The 26,533-nt window shown below is 38.0% G+C and overlaps 1 protein-coding gene across 1 annotated transcript in view; it reads left to right on the top strand.

The window, feature by feature from the left end:
- Positions 1-26,533, top strand: part of OXCT1 (3-oxoacid CoA-transferase 1) — a 150,736-nt gene that overhangs the window by 97,833 nt on the left and 26,370 nt on the right. Inside the window, exon 14 of the mRNA XM_060147002.1 lies at positions 26,417-26,506. Coding sequence (XP_060002985.1) covers positions 26,417-26,506 — 90 coding nt within the window. The remainder of the gene's footprint in view (positions 1-26,416; positions 26,507-26,533) is intronic.

Below are 26,533 nucleotides of genomic sequence, written 5' to 3'. Positions count from 1 at the left end.
AAAAATATAATTTATATATATAAATTGTATATTTTATCTATTTTCCCAATATATTTGCCCTTTCCTTCACTCATCCTTTACATCAGTTCAGATTGCCATGTGATGTTATTTTCGTTCCGCTAGAAGGACATCCTTTGATGTTTCTTGTGGTGCAAGTCTTACAGCTGTCACTTAGATTGATTCTTTTGATATTTGCTTTTAAGCTTTTTCAGGTCAGTTGAGAGCAGCCTTTAGTTTCAGTCTAATTAGCCCCACTACTAATGCAGTTTCTTTCTGAGGATTCTACCTGATGCCCCATGGTATTTCCCTCTGGTTAGGAGGAACGTGAATTATTCCCAGACCTGTGTGAGTTCTGGACATTTTTTGCCTAATACTTCCTAGTGGTGCTTCACCAGGCCTTGGATAATTTTTTCTTGTACTATGCGCACATCAGTACTCCACCAGCAACTTGAGTTAACCTGTTGCAAATCTTCTGAGCTCTCTCTCTGTACAGCAGCCACCTCTCTGTTATTTTGAGATCTGAAGTCATATTCTAGCTGGGCTCTCTGAGCACAAATGAGACAGCTGGATTTCTCCCGGATTCCCTTCCCTGCACCGCAGCCTATAAACTCTAGACATTAGCCTGGGGCAACTGTAGGCCCACCTCACTGGCTTCCCTTTTCTCAGAGATCACAGTCCTGTAGTACCTGTTATCTAATGTCTGAAAGATGCTTTTTCCTTTGTTTTGTCTGATTTTGTAATTGTTTGATACTACTAATAATATTTTTGAACTTAGGTTCCTATTTCTTGGATGATTTTTCTAGTAAAAATCCCTAGTAGGAGAATATCAATTTTTCAAGGTTTTTGACACATATTGAGTTGCTGTCAAAAAAATTATCCCATTTGCACTCACACTGTTTCCACTCTATCACCAACACTGGTATCTGCTTTTTTCTATTCTGTTATTCTAGTCTGTTATTTTGCATTTCTTTAAAAACTGCCATCTGGGACTGTTTAAAGAGCAGGCAGTGCCTTATTCTTCTGGAGGGGCACTGAATCCTCTTCTCTTTTGTTCTGAAGGTCTTCCTTTTGGCTTTTTAGCATTATCTCTTATTAAATATTGTTTCCAGTACTGCTGTCTTTGGTCTTTTTTTTTTTTTTGGCTACACTGGGTCTTTGTTGCAGCGTGTGGGCTCTTCCTTGTGGGCTTCTCTCTAGCTGTGGCGCACGGGCCTAGTTGACCTGTGGCATGTGGGATCTTAGTTCCCTGACCAGGGATTGAACCCGCATCGTCTGCATTGGAGGGCAGATTCTTAACCACTGGGCCAGCAGGAAGTCCCTATCTTTGGTCATTTTCAAAAGCAGCATTTATGGTGACTATTCTCTGTTAGGGAATGTGTCTTAAGAGACCAGCTGTAACAAGCAAGCGTGTGTGTGTGTGTGTGTGTGTTTTGTTTCCGATATATTGAACAAGTTCTACATGTGGGATGAAATCAAAACACAACATTTTTTATCTCCTGTGGTGCCTTTAACTTCATTCAGTTAAGGAAGCTTTCCCTCTGCATGAGCTCATTCTCAGATAATAAACTGTCAGTGGGTCACTTTAATTCACAAACTCAGTCTTGAGTGTAGAATTAAAGGATCCAGTCCAAACTAGTGAACATTGCTTCAATTTGAATTCAAAAGCAATGCATCTCCTTTCATTACTGTTTCCCAGCTATAGGCAGCACAGACTGCCTACATTTGGGGAAGGTTGCTTGGTGTTCTTTTGCTTTTTCTCTCCACTCACTCCTCCACCAACTCAGTTTGGCACCACAAGGTCAAAATTCAGGAGAATGGGAAGTGAGGAAGTAGGGCAGGAAAGTTCTTACATGGCTGGTGACTGGTAATGTTACAAGCTGCCTCCATGCTCTCTGGTCCTTTCAGATGTTTAAGGGACATAGATTCTCACAGATAGGACCCTCTCTTCCTTCCAGAGCATCTTGTTGCGAAAATATTAAAGCATCTTCATGCTGGCCTTCTCCCACGTGGCCCACATCTGGGAAGCATCCACACATTTCTTGTTCCGCCTGCAGTAGTAGTGTAGGTATTTCCCCAGAATGATTACTTCTGCTTTCTAAGGTAGAAGTCAGACACGCCTTTCCCTAGTTGCATCCTGGCTCTTCTCCGGAGGGTAGAATGCTCTCCTGTTGTCATCCAGGCTCTGTGAGATGTCGATTTAGGGGTAGGCATGCAGTTAACCCCTCTTTTTGGTTGCTGGGGCGGAGATGGTAGGATCACAGCCCACTTTTCTTTTGTACAGAATCCTCTGCTATGGCCCATACTCTGCTCCTTGATCTTGTCAGTGGACCCCAAAATCTTAGAACTTGTTTTTGACCATTTTCTCTGAAAATTCTGTTTCTGAACATGTCTCACATGCTGGTACTTCATAGTGGTCACATTTGAACATCAGTCAAAAGCAGGACCAAAAAAGTCCCAATCTAACATTCAGTTACTGCCGCTTTGGCTTGTGGGTCTGCTGTTTCCTTGCTGCCGTTATTACTTTTCCCTTGTAAGCTCATATTCAGCTAAGCCTCCGTATATGCTGGGGTATCTTCTATCTATGGTTCCTGTACATCAGGGCGGTCCCCCCAGCTTATTCTGTTCCCAGTTGCCCTGGACGGAATAGAGGACCATGGAAGAACCTAGCCAAGCTCTACTCCTTCCAGTGAATAAAAACTGCACTGAGCCAATGGAGAGACCTTTACCTCCTGTGCCAGTTAGAGACCCATTTAATGCTTGCAGAATTTGTGAGAGCAAAGAATGATTTATTTTTGTACTGCAGTTTAATAAATGAGCATACATTTTAAAAAAAGACAACCTAGTATTAGTGAAATTTATGAATTTAGGGTGTTATTAGGAATATAAGCTGTTTATTATTGTTCTTTACTTGGAAACTATATTTGGCTATCCAAAAATACTTTAATCTATGACTGTCTGGAAAACATTACGTTGAAAACTACTCCTTAGTTTTATTATTCACATCCAATATTTTTCAGACTAGAAGTATTTATTGACTAACATATTGACATATTAATTTTATAAGGAAAATTCCTCTTACTTGGAGGGTCCTGTTGATGATTAAAAGTTGTGATTAAGGTTTAAAAGCCACAGCTAAATTATAAATCTAATATTTTTACGAGAAGGGAGCTAAGAGCTCTTAATTAAGCACATGCCATTAGCCAGGTACTATTTGGGTATTTATTGTCACTTAATCCTTATAACTCTGAGTTAAATATAACAATCCCTGTTATTATAGATGAAGAGATTCAAGCCAGGAGAGTTAACTATTCAAGTTTACCTATGTAGCAAATTATGAAATGGGGATTTAATCACAGTATCCTGCTTTTATGTACTTTGCATTCTGCTGCAAGGTTTTTTTGGGATGTATTTAATTAATGCCTTTTGTGATGGAGGCAAAACTACCTGAAAAATAAATAAATATATTTATAACATTTCTATAAACTTGATAAAGTATTGTTTCACTGTGTGGGGTAGAGGCTATTGCAGTTGGAAGGATACATGCTGTACGTGTAATACTAGTCCAAGCTTCAGGCTTTGGAAGGCACTGGGTTGACCATTTGCATTTTCTTTCTTCCGCATCTCACCTTTTTAAGCCCTCACTCGAATTCTAAAGTCTCCACTGCCTAATCACATGTAATTAACATTAATCTCATGTATGAAGTATTTTATCCATTATCTACCCATTTTGTTTTTTATAGTCTACCAGTTGAAGAGTTCTTTGAAAGAGTTCATGTCCTCTACTAGGAATTTTATAATTTTAGCTTTCAGTATTTCTTAAACGGGAAACATTGAGACATAACTATAGAAATATGGGAATCAATGAAAAGGGGAATCCTAAATAGAGGTTAAAAAAAAAAAGATTAAAGTTAAGATCAGGAAGGAACGATAGCAAATTCATTAGCAAGTCAGCTCACTCAGCCTAGGTCCCCACCAAAGGGATGTGAAAATATGAAATAGATTTTTCTTTTTGGAATATCTCAATTTTCAGTAATCTTAAAGAGATTTTGTCTTTTGATTGTTGTCTGGGTTTGTTTTTTGCTCTGAAGGAAAGGAAATATTTTCCTCCTTGGGGTTGCATATGATGCATTTGTGAACAGCTGCTTAGTTCTAAGAACTTTGACTGTTCACTGGAACTCAGATGTATTTAAGCCAGACACTGAAACAAAGGTGAGCTAGACATCTGATTGGTTCCAGGCCATGATGCTACTTGGCTTCCTAGCGGCTCTGTAAGAACTTGATCATACTCTCCACCTCCTCTGGTATTGGAAGGCAGACTTCTATGCATGAAATGCGAGTTTGGTCCTTTTTATTAAAATCAGTCTCCTCTCTCTCTCTCTCCTTTCTCCTTCTGTTTAGAGAGAATGAACAATGAGTGAGTTTGATATTTTCAATTATCTCTTTGGCTAATGATGTATTTGTATGACTGCAGCAGTATGTATTTGTATGAGCCCCTCTCATTAAAGAGCCCACTTAATAGAAGGGGAGGAAACATTAAAAATGATAGATGAGGTCTCCTTAGAAAACCATTACTAGTAATTTCATAAATAATGGTGCTTCTGATATGACTTAGCAGGGAACGAAGCCAAAGGGCTGAAAAAAATGTGACCCTGCAGCTAAAGGCTAATGAATTTTTTTTTAATGCATTTTTTAAAGGAATTTTTTCTTTTTCTAAAAAATTAAATTAATTAATTAATTTTTGGCTGTGTTGGGTCCTCGTTGCTGTGCACAGGGCTTTCTCTAGTTGCGTCGAGCGGGGGCTACTCTTCATTGTGGTGCACAGGCTTCTCATTGTGGTGGCTTCTCTTGTGGAGCACAGGCTGTAGGCACGCAGGTTCAGTAGTTGTGGCACGTGGGCTCAGTAGTTGTGGCTCTTGGCCTCTAAGCGCAGGCTCAATAGTTGTGGCGCATGGGCTTAGTTGCTCCGCGGCATGTGGGATCTTCCCGGACCAGGGCTCAAACCCGTGTCCCCTGCATTGGCAGGTGGATTCTTAACCACTGTGCCACCGGGGAAGCCCAAGGGTAATGAATCTTGAAGAGTAAATGTTATTAAGTGACTGAATTGAGCATTTCCAGTTGGTGAAAGCTTTATTTCTTACTTTACTCCTTTGGTTTAGGGACAGTTTTTGATCAGCACTTTTATAGTCAAAAAATGTTTTATTAGGGAAAATGTCAAATATGTATAAAGATAGAAGAGTAAAATGCATATGTCCAGCTTAGGCAGTTATCCATTCATGGCCAGTCGTGTTTCATGTATACTCCTAGTCACTTTCCCCCTCTCCAGATTATTTTAAGGCAAATCCCATACATCATATCATCCTATCCATAAATATTTTACATTATCTCTGAAAGTTAAAGATTCCTTTTATAAACCACAATTGTGTTATTCCATTAACAGTGAGGAATTTAGGGGCTTCTCTGGTGGCGCAGTGGTTGAGAGTCCGCCTGCCGATGCAGGGGACACGGGTTCGTGCCCCGGTCCGGGAGGATCCCACATGCCGCAGAGCGGCTGGGCCCGTGAGCCATGGCCGCTGGGCTAAGGAATTTAGGATACAGTTCCTTAATGTCATCTACCCATACAGCACCCTCCTTTTACTGATGGAGAACCTGAATTCAAAGAAATGAAGTGGCTTGACTCAGGTCACAAAACTAGTTAGTAGCTAAGCCAATACTGGAACTCATCACTCCCGTCACATAGTCTCACAGGGATGCTATATGAGGAAGAGTTTGCTTTTGAAATATAAAATCCCATAAAATAAAAAATTCCATTTTTCTCCAAGTACACTTAGAAGCAACTCTGGGTCTCTGTGAAGGCACTTAACCTTCTAGACCTCAGCTTTTTATTTTTAAAATTGGATGAATGGGATAGGTTTTATTTAACAAAATGTATTAGGTCCTCACCCCTCCTTTTGTATTAGGCACTGTGGGTAGAGCAGTGAGCAAACCTGATACAGTTCTCTTTATGAAGAATCTTATTTCTGGAGTGGATATGATAAAATGGTGAGAGATGGTACTGTGTGAAACCTTGTGGACTAAACATTAAATATGCTGATTTAGGAAGAACTGATAGGTTTACAATAGTGAAGTCTCCTTGTCCGAGGAATATGGTATACTTAGTCATTATTTAGGTCTTCCTTTATCTCCTGCATTATATTTATTCCTAATTATTTTCAAGTGTTTGTCAATATTTTGAGCTGGATATTCCATTTCAATTTCTAAGTGGTCATTGCTAATATAAAGGTAAACTATTGGTTATTGTATACTTAGCTTGTATCTATTTTATTAAATTCTTTTATTTGCTATCATAATTCTTTTAGAATTCTCTTATTCTACACAATTTTTTATCTGAAAATAATAATAATTTTTCTTTTCTAAGATGCATGCCACTTAGTTTATTTTCTTTACTTAACATAATATCCAAAACCAATATGAGTGAGTGGTAGTGATTGAGGACTTTCTTGATTTTGATGAGAATTCATTTAGAATTCTAACTTTTAATATTATTCTTGCTGTTTGTATTGTTTTTGATCTAGAAGTTTCCTTTTGCTTATAGTTCTTAAACTTAATGGCTGTTGAATTTTATCCAATGTGTTTTTTAATCTGTTGATTTAATCACACAGTTCTTTACCTTTAATTTGTTAATGTCATTTTAAAAATTGATAGATGTTGAATCATTGTTACTCTTTTAATACAGATCATCAGTTTTTAATAATCTGTAAGAAAATTTTTTGCTTATTGGTCACCTCAAATTTTGTGATATTTCTTGTGGTAATTTTGTTAATATGTATTTTGCTAGAAAGCATTCATTTCTTTTGGATTTTCAAATTTATTGGTCCAAAATAATATGTAATATTTTTATATAATTTCTTTAATATCTTCAAAAACATATCTACTTTTTATTCTTAATTCTGTAGATGTTCATTTTTTCTCTTCTAATTAGGCTTAGAAGAAATCTGTCTTATTAATCATTTTTTAATTAATCAAGTTTACTTTAAGAAATATATATATTTGTTAATTTTATCCTTTTCATTATTTAACTTCTGTTTTATTTTATACTAGTTTCTAGATTTACAAATTGAGTGCTTACTTAATTTTCAGTCTTTCTCTTTTAATGATAAAACCTCTTAAGGCTTTCTATTTTTGTAGTATAATTCTATTTTGTAGTATAATTTTAATTGTATACCATAAATTTTGATGTAAAGTTTGTATTTTCATTAATTTCTAGGTAGTTTTTAATTTTAGCTTTTGATTTCATTTTTGATTCAATAATTTTTTAGGAGAATTTTTTGTTGTTGTTCTTCAAAGGTTTGAGGGAGTTATTCTTTGTATTTTTGGAATTAATTAGGTTTTCTTCATGGCCAAGTACATGATTCATTTTTCTAAACTTTACATGGAAATAGGGTAATTTTATATTAAATTCGACTTATTGCTTGTTATGGTCAATTCCTTTATTCATTAGTTCTTAGGGACAGTGTGTGGTTTAGTAGAAAGCAAATAAGAGTAGAATTTAAACGATCTGAATTCTAGTTTTAGCTTTGCTACTAACAAATTGTGATCCTAAACAAATTACTTTCTCTCCTTTGGTCTAATCCAGTGTGGGCCAAAAAAACTTGCTGTGATGAAGGAAATGTTCTGTACATACTATGGTAGCACTAGCAACATGTGGCTTTTGAGCACTTGAAATATGGCTAGTATGACTGAATAACTGAATTTTTAATCTTACTTAATTCAAATTTATATAGCCACATGTGGCTGGTCTACTTTATGGGACAGTGCAAGTATAATCTATTAAATCAAAGTCTTGGACTCAGTAAATCCTTAGGGAACCCAACTATAAAATATTGTTTTAACGTTCAAGCTGTAGATTTATATATTTCTGAAGATGCTCTGATATATAGTGGGACATTTGAATGCTTAGAAAAATTAATAGTTGAGAGGTGGTAAAATTTCAAATTTTTCATACCCAGTTCAAGCTTCTAACATTAAATAATTGAGTCTTTGGTGATCCAAAGGTTTTGAAATACAGAAAGTTGTACTGAGGGTTAGCTTCTAAAACAACTCTAAGGGACTTACCGGATAGCACAGTGGTTAAGAATCTGCCTGCCAATGCAGGGGACATTGGTTCTAGCCCTGGTCCGGGAAGATCCCACATGCCGCAGAGCAGCTAAGCCCGTGCTCCATAACCACTGAGCCTGCGCTCTAGAGCCTGTGTGCCCCAACTACTGAAGCCCACGTGCCTAGAGCCCGTGCTCCACAAGAGAAGCCACTGCACTGAGAAGCCCACGCACCGAAATGAAGAGTAGCCCCCGCTCGCCACAACTAGAGAAAGCCCACGTGCAGCAACAAAGACCCAATGCAGCCAAAAATAAATAAGTAAAATAAAATAAATAAATTTATTTTTAAAAATTAAAAAAAAAACCTCTAAGGTGAAAAATCACATTATTCAAATTACACTTAAGAGTGTGTTTTACTTCTTTGTTAAAGGTTGGGAAACCCATAAAATCTATTACATATTCTTTTCCTGTAGGGCATTAAATCAAAAAGAAATCAAAATTGAAATTATAAACTACCTAGAAATAAATGAAAATAAAACTTTATGTCAAAGCTTGTGGAATATAACTAAAATTAGACTCAGAAAAAAAATGAGAGCCAAAAATGCTTTTATTATTTGCAGATACTGTGCATTGACCCTTCTGGCTTACTTACATTCCTTACCAGTGTAATGCATATGATGTGGCAATGTTTTTTGGGATTGTTTTTTTGTGTTTTTTTTTGCGATACACAGGCCTCTCACTGTTGTGGCCTCTCCCGTTGCGGAGCACAGGCTCCGGACGCGCAGGCTCAGTGGCCATGGCTCATGGGCCCAGCTGCTCCACGGCATGTGGGATCCTCCCGGACCGGGGCATGAACCCATGTCCTCTGCATCGGCAAATGTACTCTCAACCACTGCGCCACCAGGGCAATGTTAAAGGATTTCCATTATCTGATCATATTAGCGGTGGGATGTGTATTGGTAAGACCCTCAGGATCAGTGCTAAATTAGATCATGGTTATTGTTAAGAACCAGATAGATCAGCTGGCTTTTATTTGGAGGAGGTCATATGATATGACAACATGTATCTTTAAACCCTAGAGTTATCTTGGTAAATTCACATTACTAGAGGCATATGGGATTGAGACTGAATGAATATCAGTTTCCCATCTTATCCTCTTTCCAGACCTTCAGTGTCTAAATAGAATGCCAGGCAAAATCACTAGCATTTTACATTTAAGCTTTCTTTCTCCTTTCTTTTCCCTTCTTAGTCAGTATAGTGGAATTTTCTTAAGTAAAAGGCAGATAGAGTTTTTGAACTTTATTGTATGCAATAAAATTAACATTGCCCATTTTATCGTTTAGTAGCTCAAGTAGATCATTGGAATACTTGTAATAATTATTTATTGAGAATTAGCAGAGAATAAGATATTCCATATATTTTTTCAGATTATCCAAATTTAGCTGTATAAGTACCAATTTCTAATTATAATTTTGGATGGAAAACCAGATTACCAGTCTTGTTACAGTCATGCATAAAAAGAGTAAATATGTTTTGCATGAAGACCTGGCACAGAGTCCTTTTTGTTTTTAATGCTAAATTCTACTTTTTTTTTTTTAATTTTATTTATTTTTGGCTGTGTTGGGTCTGCGCTGCTGTGCGCGGGTTTTCTCTAGTTGTGGCGACCGGGGGCTACTCTTCCTTGCAGTGCACGGGCTTCTCATTGAGGTGGCTTCTCTTGTTGCGGAGCACGGGCTCTAGGTGCACGGGCATCAGTAGTTGTGGCATTCAGGCTCAGTAGTAGTGGCTCACGGGCTCTAGAGCACAGGCTCAGTAGTTGTGGCACCTGGGCTTAGTAGCTCCGTGGCGTATGGGATCTTCCCAGACCAGAGACTGAACCGGTGTCCCCTGCATTGGCAGGCGGATTCTTAACCACTGTGCCACCCAGGAAGTCCCAGAGTCCTTTGAGGCAGGCTCATAAGCTTTAACTCAAGTTCCTGAGATTTGACATGTTTTAGCCTCTCATCTGGTTTGCATATTTATGGATTATAGTTATAGCTTTGAACCTTAACAGTCTTCGATAAGGCAATTTCTGATTGGTGAATTGTTATTGGGTCTTTTGTTTTTGGAAACACCACCTTCTGGTAGAGATCATGTACTTATTATCAGATAATAAAGGGCCAAAGAAGTGCACAGTAAAATGAAGAAAAATAAGCATATCATCTAAATAATCAGACCCTGAAAAACTAATCCACAAAAAAACTAGCTCCCTTAAAAAATGCAACATTTTTCTTACTGCCAGGATGTTATGAAAAATAAACTTATTACTCAGCTAACATTTTCCATCCTGAATGTGACTTCTCATAATCATGTAGTTTTTAGGAAATTTAATTTGCTTAAATCATGGCTTTCAGGTTGGTGAAAGATAAATGGTTTGTTGATGAGCACATTTGGAAAGTTTTTAAATTTTACTCCTAAAGACTCCAACTGTATTTTTAGACTTTGTCTAAACTGAAACTACACAGGGCATCTCTAGGCTTGCTGTCTGTCTCTTAACTAAATTAATTAACACCATCCATCAGATTAGGAACAATAAGAAAGAAAAATAGTGCAATAAGTCCAACATAATGGACATTTTAAAATAGGAAGCATCTTCTATGGTGATTCAATTACCTTTTTCTAGAAGTTAGGGAAAGACTTCAGTTTTCCAGATTTGTTCTTATAACTTCAGGTAATTTGTTTAACTTTTCATTGTTGTATTTTGTCTTTTGTGTAAGGGAAACGTAAATAATACCTACTTACTTTCTGTAAGTACTGTTTACGTAATGAGGAGTTATCTTCATAAAATTGTGTTTATTAAAAGAGGCTCAGCATGGGAAAAGTAAGCCATAACAAGAAAAATGAAATAGCAAAAGTAAAAAGTAGAAATGGTAATTATATATCATAGAACAAAGGTCCAGTCCTAACTTTTTCAAACTTGCAATAATATGGTTGCAGAACATTGTTTTAAAAGGTCCTCATTACCATGTTTTAATTTTTTGAAAAAAGTGTTCTATCAGAAACCTAAGCTATCTAACATCAGAACAGGCTTCTCAAAATAATGATGACATGGATGGCAAAGTTTATTTATTGGGAAAAATAAAACACAGCAAAGGAAATCATTAACAAAATGAAAAGGCAACCTGCCAAATGGGAGGAATTATTTGCAAATCATGTGTCTGATAAGGGGCTAATATCCAAAATACATAAAGCACTCATATAATTCAATAGCAGAAAAACAATCTGATTTAAAAATGGACAGAAGATATTAATAGACATTTTTCCAAAGAAAATATGCAGATGGCCAACAGGTACATGGACAGATGCTCAACATCATTAATCATTAGGGAAATGCAAATTAACCACATAAGTTATCACCTCACACCTGTTACAATGGCTATTATAAAAAAGACAAGAAAGGGAATTCCCTGGCAGTCCCGTGGTTAAGACTTGGTGCTTTCACTGCTGTGGGCCTGGGTTCGATTCTTGGTTGGGGAACTAAGATCCCACAAGTCATGCGGAGTGGGGGGGAAAAAAAAAAAAGACAAATAAGTGCTGGCAAGGATGTGGAGAAAAGGGAATCCTCATGCACTGCTAATGGAAATGTAAATTGGTGCAGCAACTGTGGAAAATGGTATGGAAGTTTCCCCCAAAATTAAACATAGAACTACCATATGAACCAGCAATTCTGCTTTTGGGTATTTATCTGAGGAAAATAAAAACACTAACTAGAAAGGATATATGCACCTCTATGTTCACTGAGGGATTATTTACAGTAGCCAAGGTATGGAAGCTACCTAAATGTCCATGTATGGATGAATGAATAAAGAAGATGTGGTATGTATACATACACACACACAATGGAATATTACTCTGCCATAAAAAAGAATGAAACCTTACCATTTATGACAATATGGATGGACCTCTAGGGCATTATGCTAAGTGAAATAAGTCAGGCAGAGAAAGACAGATACCATATGATCACTCTTACATGTGGACTCTAAAAAATGAAAAACAAAAAACAAGCTTATTAGATATAGAGAACAGGCTGGTGGTTGCCAGAGGCTGGGGGTGGGAGGTGTGAGAAATGGGTGTCAAAAAGTAAAAAGAAAAAAGAAAATTAAAACAACAACAAAGAAAAACCTACATATACAGTTCTCAGAACTATCGTTCTTATTCTTTATCCAGATACTAAATTGTGACTTTGTTAAGCTAGTGTACTCTGTATTGCAATAAAGTTCACTTACTACAAGAAAATAGATCATACCTAAAAACAAAGCACAGATTCATTTAATTGTCATAAATTTATTGTTTTTAGAGTCTAGATTTTGCAAAACATTTTAGCAATAGGCTAAAAGAGTTAGTAGGAGAGGCCCTCACAGAGGGAAATCTGAGAACTAATCTGTATTGTTTTCATTTTGATGAAGAAACAAAAACCACAGGAGCAAGCCATATACTGAAGTTTAAAAAAAATAAACTTTGTATTTTGGAATAATTTTAGATTTATAGAAAAGTTGCAGAGATAGTACAAAGAGTTTTCATATCCGCCTTACTTGATTTCCCTCATTATTACAATCTTTTATTACTGTGGTACATTTGTCAAAACTAAAAAACACACATTAGTACATTACTATTTGGGGGGAGGGGTTTAATCAGCTTTTTTTTTTTAATTGTAGTAAGAACATTTAATGTGAAATTACCCTCCTAACAATACAGTATTGTTAGCTATAAGCACTGTGTTGCGTAGCAATCTCTGGAGCTTATTCACCGGGTATAATGGAAACTTTATACCCATTGAACAGCTCTACATTTCCCACTCTTCCCATAAGTGGAATCACGCAGTATTTGTCCTTCTGTGACTGACTTATTTCACTTGGTATAATGTCCTCTAGGTTCATCCACATTGTCACGTATGGTAGGATTTCCTTCTTAAGGGCTGAATAATATTCTATTGTATGTATATACCATGTTTTCTTTGCCCATTCATTTGTCAGTCGACATTTAGGTTGTTTCTATATCTCGGCTATTGTGATTAATGATTCAATAACCATTGTAGTGCAGGTATCTTTTCAATATCCTGATTTTAATTCTTTTGGATATATACCCCAAAGTGGGATTGCTGAATCATCTGGTTGTTCTACGTATTTTATTGTGAGGAACTTGCATACTGTTTCCCACTAGCAGCTGCACCATTTTACATTCACACCAACAGTGTTCAAGGGTTCCAGTTTCTCCACATCCTTGTCACCACTTTTTTTTTTGATAATAGGTATGAGGTAATACTTTGTTGTTTCGATTTGCATTTCCTTGAAGGTTGGTGATTATAAGCATCTTTTCATATACCTGTTGGGCATTTGTTATGTCTTCTTTGGAGAAATTTCTGTTCAAGTCCTTTGTCCATTTTTTAGTTGGATTATTTGATTTTTTGCTGTTGAGTTAAGGAGTTTCTTATATATTGGGGTATTAACTCCTCGTCGGATGCGTGGTTTGCAAATATTGTCTCCGATTTCTTAGGTTGCTTTTTCATTTTGTTGATTGTTTCCTTTCCTGTGCAGAAACTTTGTAGTTTGATGTAGTCCCCCTTGTCTATTTTTGCTTTTGTTGCCTTTTGTTATCCTTACAAGATCCCAATTTTATTCCTTCCATGCAGATACACAGTTTTCCCACCACCATTTATTGAAGAGTCTGTCTTTTCTCTGTTGTATATTTTTGGTAACTGTGTTGAAGATCAATTGACTGTATATGTGTTGATTTATTTTGGGGCCCTATATTCTGTTCCATTGATCTATGTGTCTGTTTTTATGCCAATATCATACCTTTCTAATTATTGTAGCTTTGTAATATATTTTGAAATCAGGAACTATAATGCCTCCAGCTTTGTTATTCTTTCTCAAGATTGCTTTGACTATTCAGGGTCTTTTGGGGTTTCATATAAATTTTAGGATTTTTAAAAATTTCTGTTAAAAAATGCCATTGATATTTTGATAGGTGTTGATTTGAATCTGTAGATTCCTTTGGGTAGTATGGACATTTTAACAATATTAAGTCTTCCAACTCATGAACACGGAGTTTCTTTCCATTTATTTGTGCCTTTTAAAATTTGTTTCATCAATGTTTTATAGTTTTCAGTGTACAGGTCTTTCAGGTACATTAATATTAATTAAACTCCTGACTCTATCTGGATTTTATCAGGTTTTTCCATAAATTTGTCCTCTTTCTTTTCCAGGATCCAGTTCAGAGTACCATATTGCACTTAGTTGTCACATCTCCCTAGTCTTCCCTGGTCTGTGACACTTTCTCAGTCTTTCCAGTTGTTTTTCATGACTTTTATAGTCTTGAGAAGTACTGGCCAGAAGTCCTGCAGAATGTTCCCCAGTCTGGGTTTGCCTGATGTTTTTCTCAGCATTAGACTGAGGTTATGAGTTTTTGGAAAGAATACTATAGAATAGTATTAGAAGAATACTATATTGTAAAGTGTCCTTTTCACACAAGTTAGGGAATTTAGGTTATCCACATGAAATCACTGTTGACATTGACCTTTATCACTTGATTAAGGTACTCTTTACCAGGTTTGTTCACTATAAAGTTTCTATTTTTCCCTTTCCATACTTTATGCTTTAGAAGCATGTCAGTAGATTCAGCCCACCCTCAAAGATCACTTAAAAGAGGGGTATTATGTATTATTTGCAGTTCTTCCAGAGAGAAGATTTGTCTCTTCTCTACCATTTATTTGTTTATGGCAGTATGGGCTAATGTATATTTTATACTTTGAGTTATAATCCAGTACCATGTTATTTATTTGCATGCTCAACTTGTGCCAACTATGGCCATTGGGAGTTTTTTCACGTTGGCTCCTATACAACTCCATTATTTTTATTTTTCATTGAGTACTTCCTTTCTGTTACTACAAGATGTTCCTAGTATCAGCTATTTCTCCAAGGAGCCCTGGTTTCTTTTATTTGAGAATGGTATTTGAAACCAAGATCTGGGTGTTGGGTGTGCTTATTGCTACTGGGACGTCATTGCTTCTAAACCTTCTCAATGGACAGAGCTAAGTAATGTATATATGCATGCGAACCCACACTTTCACAGTTTTGAATAATAAAGATAAACAACTTTGCATTTTAGACCTGCTCACTTTGGTTAGAGGAAAAAGCAACTCCTTCCTGAATAGCTTCTCAGGTGGTTATCAAGAGAATGTGTTTCCTTGTAAATGTGGAGCCTAAAAATGGCATTCTAGGGAATAAAAATGATTTTTTAGCTAGTACATCCCAGCTCCAAATATTTGCTGTGCCTGAGTTCCAGATGAATGTGAATGAAGTCATTTCTGCCACAGGGTGTTATAGCGGCAAAAGGAATAAAATTCTTCTCAGTTACTGTAGCTCTTGCTACTCACCTGAGAATGTATTAGATTTAAAATGTACCTCAACTTAGGCTCCATAGAAAATGGGTCTGAAATAATCAAGTTTTTTGCTAACACATTGATTTTTAATACTGTTTTGTCATATATGTTATGTCTCTGGTATTATAGACAGAGATAAAGTTACTGAAACCATCAAGATCAGAAACTTAAAAGGTCACTTATGAAGTATAGGGAGTTAAAGCACTGGTGTATCAAAAAATAAGTTAAAGTTTATATGTTTATATTTCTACCCTCTTCTGATTTTTCTTTGTATTTTACTTCAAAAGAATATCTTTTATTTTTTCATTCTGTTCTTGGTGTTTTGATTTCTATATTATCAAGATGTTCACCAAAAAGGTGTTTTTTTGTTTTACTTGTTACTTTTCTCTAAAGACACTTCACTTTTCACTTTTAGTCCCAGAACCATTCCCTCACCCCACCCCACCCCCCATCTCCCTCCCACCATCTAAGAGCTTGCTCTGGCACAGTTGACTTTAAAAGATAAGACGATAGGGCTTCCCTGGTGGCGCAGTGGTTGAGAGTCCGCCTGCCGATGCAGGGGACACGGGTTCGTGCCCCGGTCCGGGAAGATCCCACCTGCCGCGGAGCGGCTGGGCCCGTGAGCCATGGCCGCTAAGCCTGCGCGTCCGGAGCCTGTGCTCCGCAATGGGAAAAGCCACAACGAGAGGCCGACGTACCGCAAAAAAAAAAAAAGAAAGAAAAAAGATAAGAAGATAGAAATTAATGCTTCCTCAATTTCCCTCATTATGTATCTTTCAAAAATATTTGTGGCAAATTCCCCAAAGTAATTTTTTTTTAAATAGAGGCTTTTAAAAAAAATTTTTGGCCACGCCTACCAGGGATCGATCCCGCACCCCCTTCAGTGGAAGCCTAGAGTCCTAACCACTGGACTGCCAGAGAAGCCCCCCCAAAGTAATTTTTTTAACCTGATTCAGTGTTTGAAAAAATTCTTGGTTTCCACCTCATTCTCCCCAGTTTGAGGAGGAGCCATTTTTACCTTCCATGCACTTGTAGTTCCAAGGTCTTCAGAGGAGAAATTGTGTCATTGATTTCTAAAACCATCCTATGCCTGTGATGCTAGGACCCACCCACAGTGACATGGCTCCTTAGCATTCTGTGTTGCCCCCAGAAGTGGGTCATTCTCACAATGATGCTATGCTTCTCCCTCTTGGGGCTCAGACCTCATACTAGTCCCAGGATCTGAATCTCTGTGGAATGATGTTACCCATGGTTCTCCTAATCCCAAAGGTGAGGTATGTTGTCTTAGCAAACCAGAGGTGAGAACTGTCTTCACATCTGAGAGGCACTGGGTACCCATTTTACAGATTAGGACTGGCTTAGGAGGAAAGAAATTAAAAGACTCCACCAATGACCAAAGGGTTATCAATTCGCTGTGAATGTTCATAGCTGTTAACTCTCAGTGGGTACTTAGCAATCATTAAACTGGGTCATCAGCTGAATCTAGAGGACACCTTGGGAATAAACAGAGTACTTATTAATTTGGTGTAGAATCAAAATGGTTTTATGTTCTTTCACCTAGCCCTCTAACTTGCTTAATATAGCACCTACATTTAGTATTCATAACATGTTCTTTCACAATTGTTCTTAAGTGTGTGTGTGTGTTTAGCTTTAAATTATCTTCTACATTTTTTAATCTTTTCTACTGTGGCTAAAAACACTGGTAATGATTCTGATGTATTCCTTAATAATGTTCTTTTAGTCACTGTCTTTCTCTCTCTCTGAAAATTCCATCCAGCTGTCAGAGATGGCTGTGTAATTATAATAATTCTGTAATTGTGCTCTTTAGAGCTTTGCAGACAGTGGGAGGAGGTGATGGAGCAAGTCTGCTTCTGCCCATGGTTCTATGCTCACTGGCCCCCCTCTTCATCCCAAACAATCCACACCCCTTTGAAGAATCGGAAAATAAAATTTCTGAGAAAGACTATTTCCTGTTTCCAAAAGGAATGGTAATAGTTTCATATTCCATGTGAGTGAGTTGTTGAGGGATGTTGATATATTTTAGTACATGCAGACACATAAAAATGATTGTTATTCTTCCGTTTGTACTTTAGCTGTCATTTTTGTTGGGATTTCCTAAAAATAATATAAGCCCTTAAAAAAATTCTGTGTGATAGTAAATGGGATCTGTGTTCCCACCATTAGAACATTAGTTTGAACCAACCATGTGAAATTCCTGTATTTGTAGGTCATACATGGTCACATGGGGGCAATTGCATATGATTCCAATGCATTTCTCTTGGTGACCCAGTGGAAAGAAGAGGCTCTTAATGCAGAAAATAACTTATCCTTGGATTTTTAAATATTGTGCTTATCCTGTTTCTGGATAATGTACAGGGCCAGAAACGCCGGTGCTCAGTTGTATTTAATAAATTCAATTACATATCTTATTTATACATAATATATAATTATTACTGAATTATTATTAAGTAATAATACTTAATCATGTTAAATAAAAACAAATCCCCTTATATCTGTCCTGGAGCATTTGCTCAAACTCCTTCTATTTCTGTAGGAGGCCTGATAAAACAAGGCAAACTCACCTAGCCAGTTTATTTGATGTTTGTTTTCATCTTTGAAGAATAATGAATAGACTCTATGAAAACTGAACCTATCGCTTCACAACAGAGCTAAGAATAACATAGGGTTTTTCTCCTGCTGTCCATTTTATTAATCCAGCAAACAAAGTAATCAGAGTCAGTCTGTCTGACCTTGTACAAAGAAGTTAACCTATCCAAAGTGCCTCATTTATAACCAAAAGAAGCTTCATCATACATTGCTTGTACCTTAGGAAAAGAAAATGTGAAAGTTTTATACTTTTAACTATTCACTTAGTAAATTCTTAGTAATTTCCTGCACAAAGGTGGAGTTAATGGCCTGCAATCAATTTTACGCACATTGGGATTTTTTTTTTACTTGGAGCAGTTGAGGTTTCAAAAGTGAATGACGGAGACACTCTTGAGCGGTATTTACACTTTTGCAAAAGGAGAGCATCAGTGTCGTTAATAGCTAGGAACAGGGTTCATTTGTCCCATTTGAAGTTAATTGATTTCTTAAGTGCACAGGTACTGATGAATCAGAATAGATGTAATCGATCAAAACACATGGTCGGGGCTTCCCTGATGGCGCAGTGGTTGAGAGTCTGCCTGCCGATGCAGGGGACCACAGGTTCGTGCCCTGGTCCGGGAGGATCCCATGTGCCGCGGAGCAGCTGGGCCCGTGAGCCATGGCCACTGAGCCTGCGCCTCCGGAGCCTGTGCTCCGCAACGGGAGAGGCCACAGCAGTGAGAGGCCCGCGTACCACAAAAACAAAACAAAACAAACAAAAAAACACATGGTCGTCGTAGCTGGATAGGTCTTGGAGGCCTGCTCTTGTGTTTTAAGTTGCTAGATGGCAGTAGTGGGTGGGACATGGTTTGTTAGAGTGGGGATGGGATGCCTCTCATGAGGAAGAATTTCAGTTATAACTACCTGGATGGCCTTGTCACTGCTGGCCAGTGAAACATCAGCCCTGATCTTAATGCAGGTCATGGGGCAAACTCTATAGTGGGGGTAAGCTAGGATGCTGTGAGAGCACCCGAGAGAGGCCCCTCATCTCTCTTGTTGATGGGGTGGGGGCAGGGGCATACGGATGCTTCCTGGGAGAGGTAGTCATGATTTGATGCGTTAAGGGTGAGCTGGAGCACACCTGATAGAATGAGGATGGGACCTTACAGCATAGTATGAAGCCATACGCTGTAGACAAGCAACTCACTATTCCTGGGATAGAAATGGGAACTGGAGCCTAAGGAAGTGAGGAGGGTCCAGGCCATGCTGTCATAGGTTTTGTATGCCAGACTGAGTGAGGTGCTTGGACTTTACCCTGAACCACTGGGGAACTAGTGAAAAGTTTTAAGCAGAGGAATGATATAAAATGCTCATTTTAAGAAGATTATTTTTGTGGTTATGAGTTGGAAAGATTTGAGAGGGACAAGGCTGGACATAGGTTGACTGGAGGGATGTTACACCACTCACGGAGAAGTCATAAGGATCTTAGCTAGGGTGAGAAATAGTCAAGTTCAAGAAATATTGGGAAAATAGAAGTTCCTTGTGATTGAATGATTCATTGATTGTACACGGATAATGAAGGAGAGGCAAGAGATAAAGACGTTTCTGATTTGGATCCTGAGATGGTTGACTGGCCACTAACTGAAATAGGAAATCGGTGGGCAGATGAGATTTGCCTTGATAAAGATGCTTAATTTACTTTGGACCATACTGAGTTGAGGCATGAATAATAACATAAGATAACAGAAGTTTTTATTTCTCACTCACATAGAACCAAAGTGAATATCCCTGATTTGCAGACAGCTCTCTTCTGTGCAGTAATTCAGGGATTGAGATTCCTTCCATTCCGTGGCTGCACCATCTTCAACATGTAGTTTGCAGAAAAGGCAAGGGCATGGAGCATTGTTCTTGAAGTTTTTATGGTCCAGCCCTGGAAGTGTTATATATCACTTTCACCCCGTTCCATTGGTCAGAACTTATTCATATGACTAGTCCTAACTTCAGGGACGGCTGGGAAATGTGGCCTCTGTGCCCAGGAACAAGAGGAAACAATTTGGGGAATCAGCCAGCGGATTGTGCTACAGGGTGACTGGGAAGTTTTTGGATATTGAAATCTGAAACTCAGGGAAGATCTGAGCTAGACATGTGGCTTTAGGAATCATCAGAGACAGGGCCGGTTTATATCATAAGTGTATAGATGAAGTCACTCGTGGAGAGCAAGTGGCAATAAAAGCAGGAGGCCAAGGGCAAGCTTTAAGTTGGCCAACACAAAGCTGGTGTGGGAAAAGGATGCTAGAAAGGAGCCTGAAAGCCTCAAGGTAGGAGGTATTATACCATGGAAGCCGATGAGTATAGAGAATTAACAGATGTTGATGGAACACAGTGTAAAATGTAGTAGAAAGTTTCAGGAATGTATAAAGTAAACCTACAAAGTGTGTACTGAATCAAATGATTAAATATTAGAGACTGGATTGAGTAGTTCTCACTTCAAGGGCATGGTCAAGGAGAAACTGGACTTCAATGTGTTGAAGAATCTATAGAGAGGGGCTGTGGAGAGGGGGAGGGTGGAGGAGCTGTGAAGAGGGGATAATTGAAACAAGATCTCGGAGAGAACAGGAGCAACAGCGCTTACTAAAATGAAATTTTGAATTTATCCAAGTGCTGCTTTTTTGACATGCTTTTTTTTTTTTTTTTTTTGCGGTACGCGGGCCTCTCACTGGTGTGGCCTCTCCCGCCGCGGCGCACAGGCTCCGGACGCGCAGGCCCAGCGCCCATGGCTCACGGGCCCAGCCGCTCTGCGGCATGTGGGATCCTCCCCGACTGGGGCACGAATCCGTGTCCCCTGCATCGGCAGGTGGACTCTCAACCACTGCGCCACAAGGGAAGCCCGACATGCTTTTTTTTTTTAGCCCATATTATGATTGATAACTGATATTTGTTATAAGCAATTTTGTTAACTTACTTAGCAATAAAGATATTATTATATTTCTAGTTACATATTAATTGGTTTACATGATCAGTTCACCTGTCCTGGGAAATACAATTAAACTTGGAAAGGAAAATCACATTTTTCTTGGTTTTGAATACAAAGGATAACAGAAAAGAGAAATATTCTGCTGTACCTTTGTTATAACTTTGCTAAACTAAGGCAGATTTTTAAAATCTTTTATAACATCTCTCTTTGTATTTAAACAAATGTTGATATCATGTTTTTATTTTCCCTCTCTCCTGCTCTTTAGCTAGGAACATGTTTAGAGACCGCTTTCTTTCCTAGAACATTTTTTAATAATGGGAAAGTGAGACAGAAATAAAGAGGCTTACATTTGGATTGAGGTGGATACTTAATGCTCTGGTGTTTAATATTAAACAACAAGCCCTAGTTTTATAAATAAATCAGAGCTATTTTTCCCTTTTTCTTATAGTTGATTCACATTTTCCAGTGGGGCACATAGCATTAGTTTAAAATGCTTTAAAAATTGTTTCTGTAGATTGTACATTGTTTCTCACTTAAGAGCAGAATATTTAGAGGTAACAAATCTGAAAATAAGCCATTACTATTTATATTCTTATGATAAAAATGATGGCAAGAATCATTTTCAGTATGTTTTATGTTTTATTTTAAATGGCATTTTAACAATTTCACTTTCTTTAAAATTCTGATATTAGGAACTAGGATCAAAGTAAATAAAAATATATTTAAAATATTGATTTTGGTTTAAATATATTTTCTAGAAAAAAGGTAGATGATCATGTTCTTTTTTTTTTTGCGGTACGCGGGCCTCTCAGTGTTGTGGCCTCTCCCGTTGCGGAGCACAGGCTCCAGACGCGCAGGCTCAGCGGCCATGGCTCACGGGCCCAGCCGCTCCGCGGCATGTGGGATCTTCCCGGACCGGGGTACGAACCCGCATCCCCTGCATCGGCAGGTGGACTCTCAACCACTGCACCACCAGGGAAGCCTGATCATGTTCATTTTTTATTCCTAATTCTTATCTTAGTTCCTGGTTCATAATAGACCCTGAAAATATTTGTGAATGGAGGATAACAGTTGAGTCAGTATCTTTTTAGAAAAGTTTTATAATTGTGCAGCATTCTAGTGCATTTTATTGCAGTATTCTTTCCGTACTTGATGTCAGAGTCAGTCCTTAACTGCAAAAAAATGAGTTGCCTATGAAATGAGTATCCAGCAATCATCTCTCCATTATGCTAGCCAGAATACATTTTAGAACTAAAGTTGCCCCATTCAAGAAATATATGTTTGCTGATGAGATATAAAAGAAAGCCACGCTTTGTGTCACCCTGGCGCAGTGCTTCAATCATGACCATAATCTCTTCATTATAGGCCTATTTTTTCTCAGTATCACTTTTCTCTCTTTTGATTTATTTAAAGGTGCATTTTTAGCTCCTTAACTTCTCTCTTTTATCAGCTTTTTATTTTGTATATTGATTAGGATGTTGGGTTTCTGGGAGGGAGATGAAGACGGAGGTAAGATCTGTATCTCAGCTCTATCAAATGTCAAGCAGTGTGCTGGACATTTGGATAAAGAGGTAGATAACAGTGCCGAGGACAGTATCTGGCATAGTCACCTCCCTCAAAGAGCAGTGGTAAAACATCTCCTTAAGAGGCCGTCTCAGGTCCCCGCTCTGTTATGCAGCTGTAACAGTACTAATTCTACACAATTCTCTCCCTTCCATAGAATTCATTTGGGCAACACACCACTGTATTAGTCATACCAGCTGCTGTAACAAATAAGCCTCCCGATTTCAGTGGTTTAGCACCCTGTGTTTTTCACTCATATTGAGCAATGCAGTGTGTTTCTGAGTAAGTGGGCTCTGCTACACGTGGTCATTTAAGGACCCAGCCTGAGGGAAGCTCAGTCATCTGCGAGGACACCTTGGATGTCAGTGTCCAGATTGCAGAAGGTGAAGGAGCGTGAAGGATTACACGTGAGAGGTTTTTATGGGCCAGAGCCTGAAACCACAGGTAGCACCTCCCTCTCTTCCATTGTCTAGCACTCAGGCACATGGCTACCCCAGCTGCAGTAGAGAACTGGGATATATAAGTAGTTGATTCCCAGAAGAGTGCCTACTGAGCCGGGCTGAAAGGTGGCGTTGAATTTCCCACTTGCTTCAGAGAGGATGTCTTATATCTCTTTTTTTCTTCTGGTATAGATAGAATAAATTATTTTCCTTTAGTAATTGATTCTGTTTCAGAAATCACTTCGGAATTGAAATGGAAGAAAATGTTTTCATTTCTTTTTCTAATACAATGAACTTACTTAAAAAATACAAAAACCAAATATTTGGAGGTTTTCCAGTTAACCTGCTAGAAATGCTTTCTCTTAGGAGACACTGCTGTTCTCTTCCCCATCTGGCAGACTTTTCTGAAACACTTCCTCTGTGACATCCTGCTGAGCCTCTTCCTCCCATTCCTGCCTCTCCAGGCACAGTTAGCAGTTGCATCCTCGGTGCTCTGCTAGAACTTGAACATACCTCTGTTACTTGAAGCCATTCATCCACTCATTCATCTAAGCACTTATAATGCAATAACAATAATAATAATACGGTGAAAGAAAGAAAAGAGTTGAAATTCACTGTGATAGAATTACATACCAAATAGTGCCAAGGATACAGGGAAAAGGCACTTAACTCTACCTTGGGGATGAGGAAGAGGTGGGGAATGCTTCTTTTAGAGGGAAGAAATTTGATTCAAGTCTCTTTAATTACTCATGGATGCTTTCCCTTCCCCCAGTGATGAAGTTTATGAGAAAAGAAGCCTGTCTTGATCATCTCTAAGTCCAGCACCCAGTACAGTACAGGCTCATATTAGACACTCAGTAAAATGAATTGACTGAAGATGTAAGGCAATAAATTTATAAATTTCTGTTTACTCCACATCCATTCCTCATAACAACTTTATGATAGGGCAGATATTCTTATTCCTGGATTGTAGATAATGAGCCTAAATACAAAGAAATTTGGTGTTTTGCAAATGTCACACAGTGTGTTAATAGATCTCAGGTGTTCTGCACCTAATCTTGTGCATTTTTTACTCTTGGAAACAAACATGTAAGTATCAAAATAGTGCTTTGAAATTTGTAGCGTGTGCTTTGAAGACAAGACATGAGACCACTTGAATCTCTTTGAGTGATGAAGACTGTTCATTTACATTGAGTCAAGAGATACAGTTCTTTCTAACAGACACAAAGAGATGGTTCTTTCCAACTTGTTTTATAGCACTTTATATTCCTGCCAGCACAGTGTTATGTACCCAGCTGGTGCTCTATAAATCTTTTTTAAATAACTGATGATGATTTAAAATATGTACATCAGATGTACCTAAAATGGACAAGCTTCCTGTTAGAAGCTGTCATAAGCTTTACCAGTATCATTGTGTCACAGGGGACAAAATTTGCCTGTGGTATATTCTAATTCAAGGAATTTTTTTTTTTTTTAATTCAAGGAATGTTTAACACACTAGCTTGGTTTCTGGTTTTCTTTGGCTTCCTCATTCTTCTGGCACTTACACTCTTAGTCTGCCCAAGGGCACTATCTATGGAAGCTCAGACTGGCTGGATGTTCTCACCACAGCAAGAACATGTTGAGACATTTTTAAATGGAATAGCTTTAGTGTGTTTTGATGTTTTAAAAATCCCAAACTTCCTTAGTATTGGAGTTTATGATAGACATTCATTGCTTCTATCTCTAACTTATCCATATTTTGTACCATAAAGTATCAGTGTTCTCTTCAGAAATGTTATGACCTGGTGCTTTACTTATTAAAACTGCAGTGACGGTATGGCTCATAGAAGTATAAAATTACACATTTCCAAATGGATATTCTGCTTCATGGCAACCTTACATGTCTGAAGACAGACTCATTTTGTCCCTTCCACTCCTTCCTTGCACCACCTCCCAACCATTGCCAGCTGCTTCCCAATGTCATTTAGTGGCAAGCTCCAAACCATGAAGATATCCTGACTACTTAACTCCTTTGTTTTATACTGCCCATATAATTCATGTTCGTGCAGTGTTGCACTGACCTCTAAAATGTTTCTGAAATCAGGGGATTTGAGACCGTGTCTTAAAGCCAGGTGTGAGTGTATTGCCTGATTTCCTTAAAGGTATGAAATTATGGGAAAGGAGCTGAAAGCCCTGGAAGAGTTTACTGTCAAATCAGCAAGAGGAAAAAAATAAATTAAATTTTCAGAAGGTTTCAATGTTAGAAACATTTCTTTTCAATCTACTTGAGTAAGAATTTATTTCATCATCTCTGGGGACACTTGCTTTTTCCAAAACTCTGTAACCAGGAGACAGACTAGACAGTGGGAATTATTCAGAGTGTGTGGCACAGAGAAGGTGGTTGGTAAATGTTTAATGAATGAGGAGATAGATAGATGAACAAAAATAGAATGGTCTTGGTGAAAGGATCCTGAAGTCTGCTTCTGTTTTCTGTTTTTGCTTAACAGAAATATATTTTCTTGTTTCGTTTTGATGTATTTTTCTAGGAGCAAGGTAAGTGCCAGGTTTTAGAAAGACAGACCCACCTTTCATATTAATCATTACTAGGGAAACACCACTAATGCCTTAGTTTACTACCTAATGGTATTTTAATCTGCAGGAAATCCAAGAGAGTGCTTTAGAAAGTGTCTGTGATTGAAGACTCAGTGGTGCCAAGTATATGTTTAAAAAGAAAGAAATGTATGTCAGGGGCATGTGGATTTCAGTCTCATATTATTGTAATAAGAGTAATGTGCCCAGAATTTTGGAAAGGTTCTTGAGTTTTTTCTTATCCAATGATTGACATATTGCTAATATAGCATTGACAAAGTAATGTTAGCCATACTCAGTGAATGTAACATCATAATATTTATCCTGAACTTATTCTTCAGCCATAGAATAATAGAACAACAGGATATTAAGGTCATAAAGCTCAAGTACTAAGCAATGAAGGTCAATGAGTTTTTTTCACTAATTATTCCAGCGGCTTCTTCTTGCAAGTTAATTTTGTTCTGCCACATACTAAAAACATGAAAGAGAATTACTTCTTTTTATTTTTTTAATATTTATTTATTTATTGGCTGTGTCGGGTGTTAGTTGAGGCACGCGGGATCTTTCGTTGCGTTATGTGGGCTCTTCGTTGTGCACGGGCATCTCTCTAGTTGTGGCACACAGGCTTAGTTGCCCCGCAGCACGTGGGATCTTCATTCCCCCAACCAGGGATCGAACCAGTGTCCCCTGCATTGCAAGGCTGATTCTTAACCACTGGACCACCAGGGAAGTCCCAAGAAGCACTTCTTATTTTCTGTTTGTTTTGCAGGGGAAGATGGTGAAAGGAATGGGAGGGGCTATGGATCTAGTGTCCAGTGCCAAAACCAAAGTGGTGGTCACCATGGAGCACTCTGCAAAGGTAATGAGAGCTGCTTTTGGAAATTCA

The sequence above is a fragment of the Lagenorhynchus albirostris genome, chromosome 3 (assembly GCF_949774975.1).
Source record: "Lagenorhynchus albirostris chromosome 3, mLagAlb1.1, whole genome shotgun sequence".
In the NCBI taxonomy this organism is placed as follows: domain Eukaryota; kingdom Metazoa; phylum Chordata; class Mammalia; order Artiodactyla; family Delphinidae; genus Lagenorhynchus; species Lagenorhynchus albirostris.
Note: the sequence above shows the minus strand (reverse complement) of the source record. Positions and strands in the feature narration are given on the sequence as shown.